The sequence below is a fragment of the Lutzomyia longipalpis genome, chromosome 4, assembly GCF_024334085.1.
Source record: "Lutzomyia longipalpis isolate SR_M1_2022 chromosome 4, ASM2433408v1".
Classification (NCBI taxonomy): Eukaryota; Metazoa; Arthropoda; class Insecta; order Diptera; family Psychodidae; genus Lutzomyia; species Lutzomyia longipalpis.
Window position 1 is genome coordinate 20615543 of NC_074710.1, and position 17694 is coordinate 20633236.

General features: G+C 33.4%; 3 protein-coding genes across 3 annotated transcripts; all 3 read right to left on the bottom strand.

The window, feature by feature from the left end:
- Positions 1-1017: 1017 nt before the first annotated feature.
- LOC129794788 (uncharacterized) lies at positions 1018-12595 on the bottom strand. The gene is made up of 5 exons (XM_055835645.1): positions 8737-12595; positions 6014-7072; positions 4475-5547; positions 2878-3887; positions 1018-2113 (listed from the first exon to the last, which is right to left on the bottom strand). Exons 1-5 carry the CDS (start codon positions 8746-8748, stop codon positions 1077-1079), a joined length of 4191 nt encoding a protein of 1396 aa, XP_055691620.1. The 5' UTR covers positions 8749-12595; the 3' UTR covers positions 1018-1076.
- On the bottom strand, positions 12565-17058 carry LOC129794790 (TBC1 domain family member 20). The gene is made up of 5 exons (XM_055835647.1): positions 16663-17058; positions 16469-16588; positions 16147-16391; positions 13552-14049; positions 12565-13487 (listed from the first exon to the last, which is right to left on the bottom strand). The coding sequence occupies exons 1-5, from the start codon at positions 16859-16861 to the stop codon at positions 13242-13244; spliced, it is 1308 nt and encodes a 435-aa protein (XP_055691622.1). The 5' UTR covers positions 16862-17058; the 3' UTR covers positions 12565-13241.
- An 11-nt stretch (positions 17059-17069) lies between these two features.
- LOC129794792 (dolichyl-diphosphooligosaccharide--protein glycosyltransferase subunit DAD1) lies at positions 17070-17681 on the bottom strand. The gene is made up of 2 exons (XM_055835649.1): positions 17399-17681; positions 17070-17297 (listed from the first exon to the last, which is right to left on the bottom strand). The coding sequence occupies exons 1-2, from the start codon at positions 17604-17606 to the stop codon at positions 17167-17169; spliced, it is 339 nt and encodes a 112-aa protein (XP_055691624.1). The 5' UTR covers positions 17607-17681; the 3' UTR covers positions 17070-17166.
- Between the last annotated feature and the right edge of the window lie 13 nt (positions 17682-17694).

Here is a 17694-nt window from a genome sequence, read left to right on the forward strand (position 1 = left end):
GTTTTAAATAATAAAAATTATTATTTTGATTTATGGAGATTTTAATAGAACTCTAAGAGGTATTTAAGATGGTCTTATTTTAGATTTTTATGTATTTTTAGGGGAGGGTGGGAGGAATTAGTTGTATTTTTGAAATAAAAAATCGTATTGTTAACTTAAGTTAATTAATTAATTTCTTTTTTTAAATCTAACAAGAATGAAAAGCTTCCTATATTTTTAAATAATATATAATTCTTATAATTAAACAAAAAAATAATTCTTTAAATATTCTCAGTTGGTGCATGTGATGTGTTATCAAAATTATTTGGTGTCAGTATTGTCTGATATCTTCGTCTGCTTTAAATTACCTTTCCTTCATATCTCTGTCTGGACAGGGAATGGAATTATTCAAAATCTAAATAAAAGACGAGTTAACCAAAACAAAAAAACAATATTTTATTCTTGTTTAAAAGCCAAATTCTGGCGACTTAACCAAGAACTTACCAAACTAAATGATACGAGCCAAAAACTTCTTCATTGAAATTTTTTTTTAAAGTTTTAAATGGGTTTGAAATACAAATAGGGTGCTTTCTGCAATTTTGGGAAACAATCAATTTGCATTCTTCGTAGAAGGGACTGAAATTTAAAAATTTTGATAGATCGTAGATCAAACAAACGATCTACTTACAGTATTTATTTTATTAATCGCAAAGTGGTGATCACTGGAATATTCCAAAATTTCGCCAGGAAAACTGTCTGGAAGCTCTGGAAGTTACCACCGAATATCAATATTAATAGAAATTGACCCAAATTATTAAAGATGAGCCTGCAATGGCTATAAAAGCTCCCTACGAACACTATTCGTTAATTGTATATCAATTTAAGATCATAAAAAAACTTTCTTTTTAACTGAAAAATTTTCAAATCTGAACTAGTATTTTGGTGCTCTTTTCAGCCGATTGGTTCTTGAAGGTCCTAATTATTATATAGGTCTCTACCACAATATTTCAGGAAATATATTAAAAAAAAAAAACGAAATTAAACAAGTAAAATTTTCTTTATTTAATATTATATATTTTTAATTAGACATATAAGTTTTACAAATTTTGAATGTAAATTAAAGCTTCAGGACTAGAAACTTTCTCAGCAATGGAGAGAAGCTGATTTCTGTCGTTGCAGCTTTCACAGAGACGTTTTGCGAGTCCTTTGAGGATTTCTTCATCCACCTTCATGTCTTTCCTGAAGAAGGTCGAGAAGATTTTGATGTTGTCTTCAACTTCTTTTGTCTCCTTAACTTTTGCCGTGAAGAATAGTCCAACGACGTCTGATCCGAATTTATTCACAAGTTCCTGCAGGATGACCTCACAGAGGTAGTTTCCTTTCGTGCACTGTTGCGTCAAGGATGTCCCTCCGCAGACATTTGCACTGATTTGAGCCTCAATTTCAGCTTTCGTGAGCAAAATAAGTAATTTTTTAATGAGGTAGCTGTTCTTGTCATCAAAGGCATCAAACAGCACCGAGTTTTTGCCCTTACTAATGAAGTTGCAGCATTTTCGATGCATAACCTCAATTATCTTCACCAAGATGTCTTCTCGTGTAATTGAATTGACTGCGTACAAATATCTATAAAGATTTTTGGGATGATCAAACTCTTTTGCCACCAGGAAGCTTTCTCCAATGAAGTCATCTCTGTAGCCATTGCATTCCCAAAAAGCCGCCATTTTGTGACCAAGATAGTGGCGTCTTTGGAATTTTTCCTCCCTAAGGATATCCTTCATTTCTCCCCAAATATTTTCCGCTGTTTCATTTATTTGTGGAAAATACCACAAAAATACATCACGAACAAACATCCATCCCTGAACTTTCTGCTTTTTCAGGTATGTTTGGAAAATTTTGTATGTTTCCGGAATGAAATGCTCCATTTTGAAAATTTCTCGTTTTATCATTTTTTTCACGTATTTCTTGTATAGAGGAAAGTGAGTTTCCTTAATGATTGAATTGATGATTTTCTCACATTTAAGTGTTTTGAGTATGGCATTGGTTGTGTCTGGTCCAAAGTAGTGATCATAAATTTCAATGGAGAGCTTAAGTTGTGCCGGGGATGTGAATGGAACCGTTTGGAGCAGATTTTTATCTGAAAGATTAGGACAAAAAAACATGTTTTTTGTAATTTTTACCAGTGAGGTTGATTCTGTCATTAATCTTGACTTTTCTTTTCTTTTAACTTAAAAGTTGCGGTAGATTTTGATAAGTCTGATAAAATCTTTTCTTTTCTTTTCTAACGACTAAAAAGATGCTGTAAGATTTTAACAGATAAGTGTTTTTAAATCGTTCTATTTTCGTTTTAGAAAAGAAAACTAAAGAATTTGTTGTTCAGGAAAATGGTCAGAAAGATCTCTGAAGAGGCCTTGAAAAGTAATTTTCCTTAAAAAAAAATATGATTAAAGATAGAAACAAAATGTAAAAATCATTTATAAGATTTTTAATGTAAGAAAAGATTTTTATCAGAATCAACCCCGTTGTTGGAAGATTTTGACAAAGCATTTTTTTGTTATTCCATAAAAGTAAAACAAAGGATTTGTTGTAAAAAAAAACCTTTCGAACAGCAACAGCACCGTCGGAAAGATTTCTAAAGATCTTCATTGTCAGAAAATGAGTTTTCCTTTAAAAATACGATTAAAAAAAGAAACAAACTGTCAAAATCTTGAAATATTTTTCACAGAATACGAAATATCTTGTAAATTTAAAATTGCAAGAAATTTTTAACAGAATCCATCCCATCAAAAAATTTGTCCATAAACGTTATTTACTAAGTTTTTCGAAAAGACTAATTATTCGACGTAAGGACGTAACTGTGTTAAGTTTCAAGTAGATTTTTGAAATTAAAAAAAAATTTACCTTTACAGAGTTTTTGTACTGCTTCCTCGGTACAGAATGTCTTAGCAAATTCGAATGTTGTTTCAAGTTGGGAATGTTCTCGATTAAACCAGGCGTACTGGAAGAATCCAAGAATAAATTCAGATACTTGAGCTTTCTCCTGTGGACTCATAGCTAGATCCTTATTTTCCTTTAGTTCAGTGAACTTTTTTAGTATAAGTCGATAGACGAAACTCTTTATTCCTCTTGGAAATCCATTCTTATCATTTGTCTCTTCGTCCCAGTCATTCTCAGCATTTTTCCGGCAATTTTTCTTGCTTGAACTATCATTCCTCTTCAGGAGGTGTTTCAGTAAATTAATGTTGAGTGTTCCATCAGGTGGGAAAATTTGTCTTGTAAACCAATCAGCTGCAAAATATTCCTTGAAGGTGTCGTAGATGAAGGTATAATCATTCGTTGTTTCACCTGTAATGAAACCTCTTCCATAAACTTCTGACCAATCTTTCTTTACAAGCGCTCCTTGTTCTTGCTTCCAAATGTCCCCATCGAGATCTTCAATTGCAATGCTCATGTAGCGTTGACGCCACTCCTCAATGGTCTCTTCTTCAGTTTGGGCAAAATAGACGAGACTTTCATCAATTTTTCGCTTCATATTGAATTTTCGGCAGTTATCTTGGAACATACGTTCATACACCGTAAGAACATTCACCTCCAAGAAGTCAATGGGTTTTCTTCTTCCATTTTTTTCCTTCGATTTCCCCCTATGGGTCTTCATGCAAAACTCAATGCATTCATCTTTGTAAATATCCGCGAGAATATTCAACATGAGCGGAATACTCGGGGTGATATTGGTCAGCATTGATCTGTAGCACATCTTAAAGAATTTCTTTGTATAAACATTTATGTTATTCCTATCGACTTTTTCCATCAATGCATCATTTAGCTGCTTTTCCTCAAGGTAATTTGTCCAGTAGAGCCGAAGAAAATCACTCTGCATGTGTTTAGTATAGGGTTCGAGTGTGTAGTTACCTCTGTAAAAAATAAAAATTATTTTGTAAAAAAGTTTCAAAAAAAAAAAAGAAAATGATTTGAAATGCAATTTTTTAATTACTTTGGCCAATAATTGATCAATTATTGAGCTCAATATTGAGTCAATGTAGGTAGGTATGCAGAACATAAATAATTGAGCAATTAGTTTTGACCTGATGAAATTGATCAACTTTTGGTTAATAATTTATCGATCTTTGACTCAATTATTGATCAATCTGATTGACTCACTCATGATTGAACATTTGTTGGCTCAATCATTTTTTTCTGGAATTATTAAAAAAAAAAAATTAACGAAAAATGTTTATTTTGGTTCAGTTTTCTCTAGAGTGTCCCTATAACCAAATACTGCTGTCAAATATGACTCAATTCTTACTGATACCATTGAATTGACCCAAATTTGCCTGTAAATTGACTAGTTTGTTGCTAAAATTCTACTTTTGCGAACAATAAACATTCCCCAATATTATTTAATTACTTCTACATTGAACTCAATATTTGCCCAAATTTGGGCCAATTTTGCTTTTAACTTGAAAAAGCAATAAATGATAAATAATTATATAATACTTACTCAAATTTCAATTCTTTCATTATCTTCTTCAGGTGAGATTGACTTGAGACAAACATTTGCACCTTTCTCTGCTTCAAGCCGTTGATAATCTGAATGACTTGGGCAGTGTACAGTGGGGAGATCTCATCGAAACCGTCGAGAAAGAGAATAATTTTGGGGTTTTCTTCCTTGAGATAGACTTCAAGTAGACTCTTTTGAAGTTTTTGTTCCCTCTCAGTCTCTCCCAGATGCATTCCAGCTGGCGATTGCTCGCTTTTCTTTTCCTTTTCATAAAATCCAATGAAATAGTCCAAAACAAATTGCCATGCATCGATATTTTTGCTATTTGGCATTTGTGCATCATTTGGACCAATAATATTTATATTCCCACTTTGAGCATAGCTGAAAATCTTGCTGTAGGTCTTCAAGTCACCAAAGTACACGAAGAAATTCGGATTGGACTTCTTAACTTCCTCAGCGAGCTTTATCATTGCTGTTGACTTCCCAATGCCACCGAGTCCTTGAATGATGGTATTTTGTCCTTGTTCAAAGACATCTTCCTCATTTATTGGATCCTTATTGTAAACTACTGTGTCATTCAATGTAAATTGACGATTTATGTAGTATTTTGGTAATTGATCAAGTGGCAATTTTGTGCCAAACTCCAACATCTTATTTGCATTGCAAACTTCTTGCAGGATCTCCGTCAAAAATACTTTATCATCAGTTAAGTCCTTAATTTTAACGTCAAATCCCTGAAATTTTACAAATGTCCTCTTCAATCCTTCTTGTGCATCCTTCGTGAGATCTTCAAAGGTGCAAATCATGTTTGGAGTTGATTCCACGTTCGTTTGAATGACAAAAATTGCATTTTTGTATTTTCTAAAGTCTTCATTGGCGTCCTTGCTATCAACATAGACAACAACTTTCCTTTCTGACGTCATGAGGGCTTTTTTGTATATAGCATTGAGCTTCGAATAGGGAATACAGTAGGGTGGATGAGCATTTGATTCACTTTGCTGTTGCATAATTTCTCTGTAGAGCATAAATGCAACGAGTTTGGCATTTCCTTTTGTATAGATTTTTTTCACGCCCTGAAAGGACAAATATTTCAATTACAGTCAATTTTTGTTCAATTTTTGCTTAATATTTGCTCAATATTTGTCTAATGTTTTCATTAATATTAAAATTGAACTTTTAATTTAAAATTTCAACTAATAGGAGAACGTGGCCCAATTCCGACCTCCAGAGGTTCGCTCAGAGTACGAAGAGTATGAGAAAAAATGATTTTTAAATAAAAAAGCAATATTCGTAAATTTGGTATCATTTTAAAGCCCACTTAATGATCTTTTAACTCCCATAACTTTCTACATTAAAAGTTTTATCGGTTTTAAGTAATAGCGGATTGAAAAAAGGCCATAAGAGGTCGGAATTGGGCCACGTACCCCTAAGTAAATTAATATTGAGCAATTTCTGCCAAAATCAAACTTTTGCTCAAATATTACTCAATATTTGACCGAATAATTGACAAATTTTGCTTAATGGGTAAATCATACTCACATTAGAGAGTTTTTTGAAACTTTTCCCGGATATATCTAACCATTTTGGGAGTTGACTCAGGAAATCATTCGTATAAATTGGAAGATCAACCTCAATAACAGAATTCAGAATGATTCTGTTGAATTTCTCACGTGTTATTGGATCACGTATTTCTTTGAATTGTTCCTTAGAGGTGGGATCGTCTGATACAACTTTTACTTTTCTCGTTTCCATTGCTTTGAAGATGGCATTACGCATTGTTATGCAATTTTTACTCATAAAACTCTCTTCAAGCATTTGATTGTTGATTGTAATGAGATTTGTGAGATTTTCCAATCCAGATATTAATGTGAAATTATCAAGAAAAATTTCATCATCAATTTTCGTTTTATCAATCAATTCGATACTTTGGGGGAATTTTGTGAATTTCGTCGAATCCTTGACTTTAATATCAGTGAAAAGCTTGGCTATTTCTTCAGTTTCCCCATCAACAATTTCAGGAGCTTTCACTTTGTAAGAAATTACCTTCTTACTTTCATTCTTGTCGTTCTCATCTTTTTTCTTATTACTTTTGCTCTCTTTACCCTCAAACTCCGTCGTCATGTAATCCACTTGGTAGTTGGTGAGCAAGAAGAATTTAACTATGCGATCTTCTGGCCAATTGACTTTTTTTACAGCCTCAGAATAATTGATGAGGGCAAAATTCTTCTTGAGATTGTTATTTTTGATCTCTTGCCTATTAGTCTCAAGTAAGTGCTCCAGCGTTACAACCTTTTGGTCACTCAGAACGTGCTTTGCTTGCATCAAATAGGAATGATTTTCACCATTTAATGTGAATTCCATGACAATATCATCAATTTTGTCAAATTCAACGACTTCAATGGCACAAATCCATTCGCAATTTTCCATTTTATTGAATTTCAAGCAAAAATAGAGCATAAGTTCTCTCTGATATTCAAATCCATGATCAGCCGTTGATTTCGATATGTGTGCAGTACCTTCTGCTAAGAGAGCTTTACGTGGTTGTTCTTCGGCTTCTTCCACACTACTTACTGATGGTGCACGCCATGATGTTTGACTCTGAAGAAATAAATTTTAAGCATTAAAAGTTGTTGAAAGTTAAAATTTATCTACAAAATAGCCAAATCCGGAATTTGACTGTTGGAATAATATTTGAAGTTTTTAGCTACTCGACGCAAACTTCAGGTCAAACATACGTTATCGGCCATTATTAGAGCAAAAATGCGAGGTAATGGACGCTTCAGAAGACGCGGAGTAACAAGAAATCAAGAAATTAATTTAGAATTAAGTTTGCATATGGTTAGGTAATCGCGAAAGGGTTAAAGAAGGAATTATTTGAAGTTAAATAAGAATCACAGATCATAAAGTCAACGCACGAATTGCGTGTACAACGAATGCCTACGCCATTTTGTAAAAATTTCTATGACCAAAAAAAAATCATTAATGGGGTCGATTCTGATAAAAATCTTTTCCTTTCTTTTCTTACCATTCGTTAGTTTGGCATTCTGGGAAAAATCTTATAAGATTTCGACATTTTATTTCTTTATTTATTCCTGATTTACAAGGAAAATTGCTTTTTCATTATTTCTTTTAAGATATTTCTGATTTTAGAACTCCATCTGTCAATATCTTACAACATTTTTTAAGTTGTTAAAAAAAATCGAAAGATTTTTACCTGAATCGACCCCAATGCACAAATTATTAAACATGAAAATTTTTGAACAAAAGAAACTTTTTTTTTTCAGTAATTTACCGGATAAAAAAAATTAACTGAGCCTCAAAGAAAAACACTTTCTGAACCAAAAACGGCCATAATTTTTCAAATTATTATAATTTTGTTTTCTAGCTTAAATTTTTTGTCATACTTTGCTTATATGTTGGCGGTCCACATTATTGGTCAGTAGACCCGAAGACCTTAGGGAGGGGTGGGAGAGAAAAAAAAACTTTGTTTATAACCTTTAAGAAAACATTAAAAGGCACAACCACAATTAATATCTTAAATGTGGTCGGAAAATTGAGCCGGAAAAACTCAAGTGGCCAAATTGCCCAACTTCGATTTTCCTGATAAATCCATTTCCACAGGAAAATGTGTTTGAGATATCGGGAAATGGATGACACTATCGTGTTTATGAGAGATCAATTACCTTTAGTGACGTATAAACTAATTTTTAAGTTGATTTTTAAGCTTAAAAAATATTACGAAAATGACGAACTCCCAAAATGCCAAATATAAACTTATGTTGTTGCAACACACTTAATGTATATATTTTTCTTTGACATTTCAAGCTTTTTTAAATCATTCGTTAGACCCTTGAAGACCGTGTGTTGTTTGTTTAAAATCGAAAGCACAATGAAGAAAATCTTGAGTTTTCTCAGAATTTTCTTTCCATGATATCACAATCAATAAAAAAAGAAATCTCTCTAGTTCTTTGACTCACTGTTTTCTTTTACTTTTTTGTCGTATTAAAATTGAACATTTTTCGATACATAGAAATAGCCGGTTGCTCTATCACTAAGAAACCCGATTATTTTTATATTTGACTCTCGCCACTCCCGCATTCATTCAAAAAAATGGGTTTGTATGTATTTTATGTATTCCAAGAATTAGAGCTACGTGCTCACACACACTAAACGACAAAATTTGTGTATCACAAGGAAGAACTACCGCATGTTTTATGAATCAAATGCAATAATTGTAAGAAAAAGAAATTAACAGCACTTACATTGTAACTCATCTTGTTCACTTTATTTATTTTTTTGATGATTTTTAGCTGGAGTTATTTTTCAAATAAATACAGAAAAATATGCGAAATGAACCATAAGAACTTTATTAAAAGTTTGCGCACTCTTACCCCGCAGAAAATTGATATGCGACTGGCTCTCTTCGTATGATGATCTTCCTTAAGTACATTCGCGAAAGTGTGCAAAATGCGGTGGTCTGATATATTATGTAGGTATATTAAAATATTACAATCTTATCAATGACAAATACATGCCCACTTTGAATTTATTATAGATGATTGTGTTTCGCGATCTTTTTTTGTAAAAATCCTACGGTTATGTTTTATGAATCATACTTAAAAGCTCAACCCACGCACAATGGAAACCTCTTAATTTAAGCTTTAGCTCTAGGCGTAGCTAGAAATCTATTCCAGGGGGTTTTTTAAATGCTATTTTCTAATTCAGAGATCATTGAAAAAGGATTAATGGAACGACTAAGATTGATAAATATAGGGGTAGATTGTGATGAAAATCTTTTCTTTTCTTCTCTTACAATTATGTACTCAGTTATAAGATTTTTGGTATTCCATGAAAAATCTTATAAAATCTTGACATTTTGTTTCTACCTTTAATCGTATTTCTTAAGGAAAATTACTTTTCTTGATCAATAAATTCTTTGTTTTTCTTTTCTAGAACGACAATAGAACGATTTTTAAAAAACACTTATTTGTCAAAATCTTACAGCAACTTTTCAGTTGTTAGGAAAGAAAAGAAAAGATTCTATCAGAATCTACCCCATAGTTAGGATTAATGAAAGTTTCGGTAAGAATTCGTTCAATTCTAACGTTTGATAATTCTTTTAATGCTTGAAAATCCATTTTGACAATTTTTTGCAGATCCTTTTATAACAATTTACGTTTTTCTAGCGTTTTAACAGTGGGAGGACAAATCTGGCAATCGCTGCCGATTTAACTTTTTCTTAAATCGTTACACAGATAAGTAAAATTACTTCAAGTTCGTTGTAAGGTTTGGAAACAAAAACGTTTTCTTTTTGAGACAAAACTATGATAAAAATTTGAGATTAGAATTTTTTGTCTTCCAGTGTAAACACTTCATCATTCAAACATCCGCTCTCGCTCTTTCCCTGAACGTGGTACAATTTAAAAAATTTTAACCTAGTGTAAATATATTTTTTATCGCTTCAAGAATAAATATAAAATTGTCTTGTAAGTGTCTGAATGTGTTTAAATACAATTACCTATCTTATCTCTTATCTTACAAGATTTTTTAAAATTAGAATGTAAAAGCTTGTAAGAATTTTAATTATCATTTTAAGGACCATTGGGTCATATGTTGACCCAAAAACTCAATTTTGAAAATGTTTTATTTTGTAAAGTTATTTTATGAATATTGAGTCCAAATTAGTACAAAACTATGTCTTTACAATCCCTGATCATTTTATGACCACAAAAGGATATCCCCAAGGACTCACAGGAACAGGAAGGACGAAAAGCTGAAAATTTTGGAGTTGGGATTTTTCGCAAAAAATGTTTTTTTTAGAGCCCAAAGGAACATCCAAAAATTATTTTTAGTTCAATTAGCTCGCTAGATTGATCGCGCACTTGAAAGGGGTAAACAAAAGAGATGGAACAGATTTTCTTCAAAATAATGTTTTTTATTTTAAAGCAACCATTTACTTTAGAATTTTTTTAAGCTGACCTAGCGAATTGAAAGCGACTATAAAAGTCTACCCAAGATTTTTAGAGCTTTCTGTAGAACTTTCTAAAGGACCTGATGAATACGTCAGAGAGCCGAAACACTTAGAAAAAAATTAAGTTTCAAAAATATCACAGATCGTTCGTTGAATTTTTTTTATATCTCATATTTCGCAACATTGCCAAACTCCAATTGCGTAATGTTGCGAAATTATTTTTTACATTAAAAATCAGCATTTTTTTTGTTAAAGGAGTAGTCGATACATCCATAAAAACTCTCCATCTATGATGCAGACATTTTTCATTGCTTACGTGAATTCTAAATGCGAATTAAAATTCTTTTTTAACAAATTAACAAATTAAAAAAAAAACCTCCTTCTGTTACAAGCTCAAAAGTACCGGATATTTCTTTAAAAAAAAAAACTTATCCAGCATAGCAACATCCGGTTAAAACCTTTTTATGTAGTTTTGTTATCAATGTAAGTATCATATTATGAAATTCTTAATATTATATTTTTCTTATCTTATGAATAAGTCCAACTAGATTATTAAATTTCTTGGAAATTTATTTGATAGAAAGTCCGAGTTTTTTTTGTGTTCACATAATTTATAAGAAGAAAATTATAATTAATACGGGGTCGATTCTTAAAATTTCTTTTTAACAAATTGAAAATTACTGTGAGCTTTTGACAGCTTGTATACTTACAATCAAAGAAAAGCAAAAGATTTCCTGTTCCAGAAATTTTTCAGAAAACCATAAAGATCCCAATAAAAGTAATTTTAATTTTTTTGGCATTATTGAAATTTTCAAAAATCTTGTAATTTTTTTTTACAAAATACCAAAAAATCTCTCAAATCTCGAATTATAAAAAAAAAATGAAAAAGATTTTCAACAGAATGAACCCGTTTGTTTAAAAAATATCTCATCCAAAACATTTTTTTTTTTATTTTTCATGATCCTCAAAGTTGTACTTTAAGCTTTCTACAAATATCCAAAAGAATAAATTATTTCCAACATCGTCGAAGCATCATCACGAAAGAGACAAAAAATGGCATGGTGACGTCATCGTGTCTTTTTTGAACAAATCTTCTGTTCAGTAAAAAAAAAAGAAATTTTCTTTAAAGATTTCTTTTTTTTTATATGATGATTAAGAAGAATATTATTGATTCAATAGAAGAAAAATTAAGCTTTCCACTAATGTATAGAAAAATATTCTCACAGTAGGGGAGACCGGGGTAAAAATAGTCATTTTGGAATTTTCAAATGCCAATTTCTCCCAAAATATAAATCGGAAAAATCGGAAAAAATTAGGGTGCAAAGCCTTACCAACCTATAATTTTTGACAGTAATTTGGAGGTTATGCGATCAGTACTTTAAGAGTTAAAAATGAAAATAGATTTTTGGCCCATTTCCCAAACTTTTGCGTATTGAGAAAAACGCGTTTTCCGAACTTTTCCTTCAGCAATTTTCCCATCTGATAATTTTTCTCACTACCTGGGTTAGTGCAGAAAACGTTGCCAAGGTGTATTCTTCAATAACTTTTAATGATTTTTCTCTACAATTTTTTGAATCAAAACATACCCCTTGGGGTAGATCTAGTCATCCCATGTGAATCATATGGGAGATCGAAATTTTTGGCATATTTTCTATTCATTTGTTGCAAAATAGCGTGTTTGAGAAAATCGCAAAATTCTCTGTTTTAGTGCGTATAAAAGTGAAATTCCTTGTCGCGGATCAAAAGGTGAGAAGTTTAGCTATCAACTACTATCAATCTCTCAGGTGGAAAATCATTGGAAATGTCGGAAAATTCGACCGACTTTATTTAGCCAACTGGTGACTATATTTACCCGCCGCGTTTAAAAAAAGTCAGAAGCGGAAGGGTTCAGGAAAAGCTCGAAAACTCATATTTCCCGTGGAGATAGAGAAAAGTGGTCTGAGACAAAGTTGTAGGCCAGGAAATTTCCTATGAAAATGACCTATCGAGGAAATTTTCTTGCCCTTGGGGAATCCTGCAGATAAGGATTTATGCAAATTGACTATTTTTACCCCAGTCTCCCCTACCTGTAAGAAATAAGTGGACCACTCGAGAATTTTCCTTTAAGAAAAAACCAAAGTTTTTTTCCTCAAATAAATTTTATTATTTTATCATCTATTGCAAAGTGAATTTCTCCTTATCTTGGACATTAAATAATGCAATAATATTCACAACAAAAACTAATTTTATCTTCACATTATTAAACCTATAATATTACATTCGATCACCCAATAAAATAAGAACTCTTCAACAAATACATTATTTCATTTATTTTATTTCCTTAATTTTAATTCTAATGAGAAATCTCAATGATTTCTATGCCACAATTCGGCTTAAATATCTACTGAAGATTTATTTATTTTTTCTTGAGGACATTCTGAACTGTTTTTCTTTTATTTTTCTTTATTTTTATCAACATAAAATCCCCTCAAAAATGAAAATGTCTGATTTGGGAGAGATTTTATTAAATGAAATGTGACACGATCCCATTTTTTTTCTGTGTAAAAATACTTTAATATCCTTTATTTTTTTGTTTAAATAAAAAGCATCACACTTTGTATCCCTTTTTTGCTCCCTCTCTCTCTCTCTCTCTCTTTCTCTTTCTCTTTCTGTCTCTGCCCAGGATATCCTCTCCATGCAGGGCTCCTCAAAGTCCTCATTGGTTTGGTTTTTAGGAAAAATAAAATATAAATTGAGATGAAATACTTACAAGAGACCTTCTCAGTGTTTCTTTTTTGTGGAAATTTCTGTGGCCTCTCATGGCAGCCGGAAGTGCTGCGGTAGCTGAGCTTTGTAGTAGTACGCGCAGATCCCCACAAGGATGGAGAAGGCTGTTGTGACAATGACAATGCGCCTATTGACGATGGTATGCGGCAGGAGACGATTGAGGAAGCCAATTGAGATGGCACGATCGCGCTTCTTCTGCAACGCCGCCCTGCGACGCCTCATGCGCTCCTCCTCTTCCGCTCGTCGAATCTTCTCACGTTCCTGCATCAAACGAACCTGAAAGACAAAGAAAGAAAAATGAATAATCCAATGAAACGTCCCAAATCCTCCAACGATGTACCTCTTCCTCCACAACAGACGGTGGGTAGCGCACATAGAGCTGCTGCGCATGACGCAGAAGGTACTCAAAGGGCAGATCATCCGGCAGCTGCGACAGGAGGCAGTGAATGCTGGCCATGTCGCAGTCCTCGCGGAAAATCTCATCTTCGCGATGCAGCACAATGGCCGCTGTGACGTAGATGGGCAGGAGGAAGGGACTCGCGAGGAAGTAATCATACAGACGCACCACAGCACGGTACTGATTGAGGCTGTGCCCGAACCACGTGAGGTACCACGGCAGGGCGAACAGTGTGCCCACGCATGAGCGCTCCAGGAAATCACAGAGAGCTCGATTCTCCCCACGAACGATGGGATAGATGAAGAGGAGGCGCTGCTGTGTGGGTTCCATTGTTTCCTGCATGCATTCCACAAGGTGATTTGTAGAAAGAATCTCCATCACGTGGAAAGCAACGTCCTCCCCCACAACAAGGAGGAAAGTTATGGCGACATCATGGTAACCCTGCAGAGCAGAGAAAAAATGCATTGATTTCAGCAATTTAACCCTTTGACGTCCACATGAAACATTCGATCTTTTCATCGTGATATTTAAGGCCATATTCAGTGTAAAAAATTTCAAAGGTCATTTCGGTATTCAGCGTAAAAGATAAAAGAATTTTGGTATTCACCATAAAGAACTAATCTCCAAACTTTTATAAAGTCTCCAAAAATAAAAAATAAAATAGAATTTGTATTCAAGGTAAAATCGATCAACGTATAACGGAAAGAACCTCAAAGGATTAAAAGTCAAAAAGCGCGATTCAGAAGCCTGTGGCCGTTTTAGGAGGATATTTTTATACCCATTTATCGGACCCACAATAAGCTTGCTTTAGCTGCAGTGGATTGGAAGCGATCTTAGTCGCGGCCACCCCAAACAAATCTGAATCTACCCATTTATCGGGTTTCTTGAACAGTCCTTAGAAAGAAATTAGTTTAAATGATAAAAGCGATAGAAGTAATAAGTCATTGATCTTCAACTAATTGGAATTGGTCAAAACGACCGAAGTTCTTCAGTAATATTTTACAGAATAATTCAGTTAAATGACATTGCGTGAGTGTTTCAAATATTTGGAGTAATTCGGTCTTTTTGACCAATTTAAATGGTGAAAAATCGTGACTGATTACTTCAGTCATTTACACCAATTCTTTTTAAAGTGTGAAGTGAAGTCATTAATTTGAGTCTAATTTTATCAAAATCCATCGTTTCAAAATCAAAATCCAGCCGTTTTGGAGTTATGCTTAAAAATTCATTTAAGTTTAACCCTTTGGCATTCTTTGGGTCATCCGCGGGCCCAAACGTGAAACATTTTAATTTTTCTAATTTTTATGATTCTTTTTTATGTTTTTCATGTTAGAAATGAAATAAATTCACGCAGAAGAGGCCAAAAAAGACATTTTGAAAGAAACAATAGAAACAAATATCGTGAAGCAAAGTGCGCATGTTTCAATGTTTCTATGTTTCACGGGTTTAACAATAAGAAAAACTCTTTCATTGAGACAAAGCTCTCAATTAACCTCAATATTCACTGATGCATAATAGTTATTAATATAGATAAATTATTAGAAAAGAAAACGAAAAATAAAACTCTGAAATAGTAATATAAGATGGAAACATCCAAAAATGGATGCGAAAGGGTTAATTGCATTATTTTTTATTTATTTTGTTTATAAGAAAATTGCTAAGTTTTTAATATGAAACTATATAGTTTGCTTTTGTCGCGAATATTTGAATTTTTTAAATAAGTAGGCCTGGGGTTGATGTTTCCAGGCAACGTTTAAGAATAAAAAGAAAATTGACGCTATAACACTTTTATTCTTTCAAAATAAATTAATTTCTGCATAATTAAGTGTATTTTCTTACAAAGTGAGGAGATGGATGCTCTCTGAGATCCTGGAGGCTTACCTTTTGTGGTTACTATTATTATAAGTATAATGTAAATGCCCCAAAAAACCTTTTGAATTTTAATAAAAAAAATATTTAAATTGAATTTCATTTACTAAAAGCAGAAATATTTTTTTATGTTTGAATCAAAATTAATTTAATTCATCATAAAGACCATTTTAGACCATCCTACCCTCTGATTTTTTAAGATCATTCTCCTTGGAAGTCTTCTGCACGAAATTGCGATAGATTCTTGAGAATAAAGAATTAATCTTTCTTTCTTTTATCTTCGCAAGATCTTTTTGTTTATTTTTTTTAAAATAAATTTGAAGTAAACAAGACGAAATTTTTCATTGGCCTCAATGAAAATAAATAAATTATTTAATTTTCTATTTTCCTTATTGAAAAAATGCTACATACAAAGAAACATCTTAAAAGACAGACCCCCCGAAGATTCTTATCAAATTACTCAAATTACTCATCCCAATGATTTTTGATCTTTGTCTCCCAGCCCAATTCGAAGGAATATTTCAGTTTGAAGTGGAATCTGAGAATTTTGTGGGAGAGAGAGATAAGTTTTCTATGATAATTGATAAAGAAAAATTGAATGGAAAAGTAAAGACGGATGATGCAAAGTTGTGGGAAATTTGTTAAAAAAAAATGTTTGTTTGGACTTACTTGGTAGTACTTTAAATGCGGATATTTGATGATAACACGCAGGATGAGCACTGTCAGCTGATCCTGGAGGGCAATACGTTGCTCATACGGGATTCCCGGTGGGAATCTCTTGAGTGATCTGTTCACATCGAGAATTACTTGATTGTACTCCGGATGGGTTTTGAGTTCATCCAGTTTGGGAGCTGGCTCAACGCTGTTGGGGTCAATGTTCACCAGGAGGGGCCAGACCTTCTTCCGGAGATCATCTGCGCAAAGATTTGGAGGTTTTAAAGAAGTCTCTGGGGATGATTTTCTCAAAGGAAAAATTGTTTGTTTTTCTCACCATTTATCAACCCATAGTCGGATAGAGCAAATTGTCGCCACGTCTCTACGGTTGATGTGGCATCAGCCAGGGCTCGTTCAATTTGTGATCGTTTCTCCTTCTCCTCAGCATTCTCCGGAACTTTGGGGGAGAAAGTAAAAAACGAAAAATAAAGTTCATGCTCTGCTTCCTGCTCAATCACCCAGAAAACTCACATTTCTCAAAGCTCAACTTTACGGGTTCATCGCTACGTCTCTCCTCGCACTCTGAGCAACTCCCCTTCACCTCATCCTCCTGCCTGGGGGCCTCCTGGGCAGCTTCCTCGGCAATTTTCTCACTTTTCTTACTCAATGTTGAATTCCTTGAATCGTACCCTTCGTCGCAATTCACTTGCAGCTGCTCCTCTTCTGCCATTGTTGAAGCATAACGCGCTACTGCGACCTCCTGGACTCTCTTGCCTTCTGCTTCTGGGATGAGTTGCCTTTGATCTCCTCTTAGCTTCTGGCTTTGTTTGCGTGAAAAGTTCACCCACAGAGATTCGATAAAATCAAAACAAATAGACCAAAACAGAATTCTCCTTGACGTTTCTTCTGACAGCTACCAATGAAACATCAATGAAACATTTTTTTTTACATTTCACTTTATTTTTTTTTTTGCTTTCAAAGCTTGAATTACATTAGAAAATTTAGTGGAAAAAAGGGATTTTCCTGGGTGAAAATCTACCCAATGAAGTTCATAACGACCAAATGGAGAATTATGTGGGCAAAAATGAAATCAGCAAAGCCCCTTTCCGTGGAAATTCCATAGAATTGCGATTTATTCTGCGGATTTGATTGAAGTCTCAGGCAAACTACAATAGCAAAAAACATGGAAAAAATAATGATTTTAACGTCTTCCGGTGTCCCTGGAGATTTTGGGGAGAATCTCACGGGGCAGGAGGTAGTTTCTTACCACCAAGAATGAAGCAACTGACACAGGAAATGAATCCAGAGAGGAATGAATTGAACGGGAAAGTTCCCACGAGGCAGCAGTAAACAAATTGAACTATTCCAGTTAGAAGAATGTAGAAAAGGTACGCGTCGATGATTTTAAGCTTCTTCGGTGTATGATTGATGTATTCATCGTAGAATTTATTCAGTACCACCTTTAAATTGGTCATTTTTCACGGATTTTCTTGACTTTCCACTTCACTGTGCGGCCCGGCAAAACAATCCACGTATCTACGCCTACTTGTTTCAATGATGTTT

Bases quoted from the DNA above. Each gene is read 5' to 3' on its own strand.
- LOC129794788 (XM_055835645.1), bottom strand. The intron at 3,888-4,474 runs GTAAGTATTATA...TATTTTTTACAG, and splicing joins ATGAAAGAATTGAAATTTGA to AGGTAACTACACACTCGAAC. The intron at 2,114-2,877 runs GTAAATTTTTTT...CTAATCTTTCAG, and splicing joins AGTACAAAAACTCTGTAAAG to ATAAAAATCTGCTCCAAACG.
- LOC129794792 (XM_055835649.1), bottom strand. From the start codon at position 17,606: ATGACCAATTTAAAGGTGGTACTGAATAAATTCTACGATGAATACATC. The intron at 17,298-17,398 runs GTAAGAAACTAC...TTGCTATTGTAG, and splicing joins CAGTTGCTTCATTCTTGGTG to TTTGCCTGAGACTTCAATCA.
- LOC129794790 (XM_055835647.1), bottom strand. From the start codon at position 16,861: ATGGCAGAAGAGGAGCAGCTGCAAGTGAATTGCGACGAAGGGTACGAT. The intron at 16,589-16,662 runs GTGAGTTTTCTG...TCTCCCCCAAAG, and splicing joins AAAGTTGAGCTTTGAGAAAT to TTCCGGAGAATGCTGAGGAG. The intron at 16,392-16,468 runs GTGAGAAAAACA...ATCTTTGCGCAG, and splicing joins CGACTATGGGTTGATAAATG to ATGATCTCCGGAAGAAGGTC.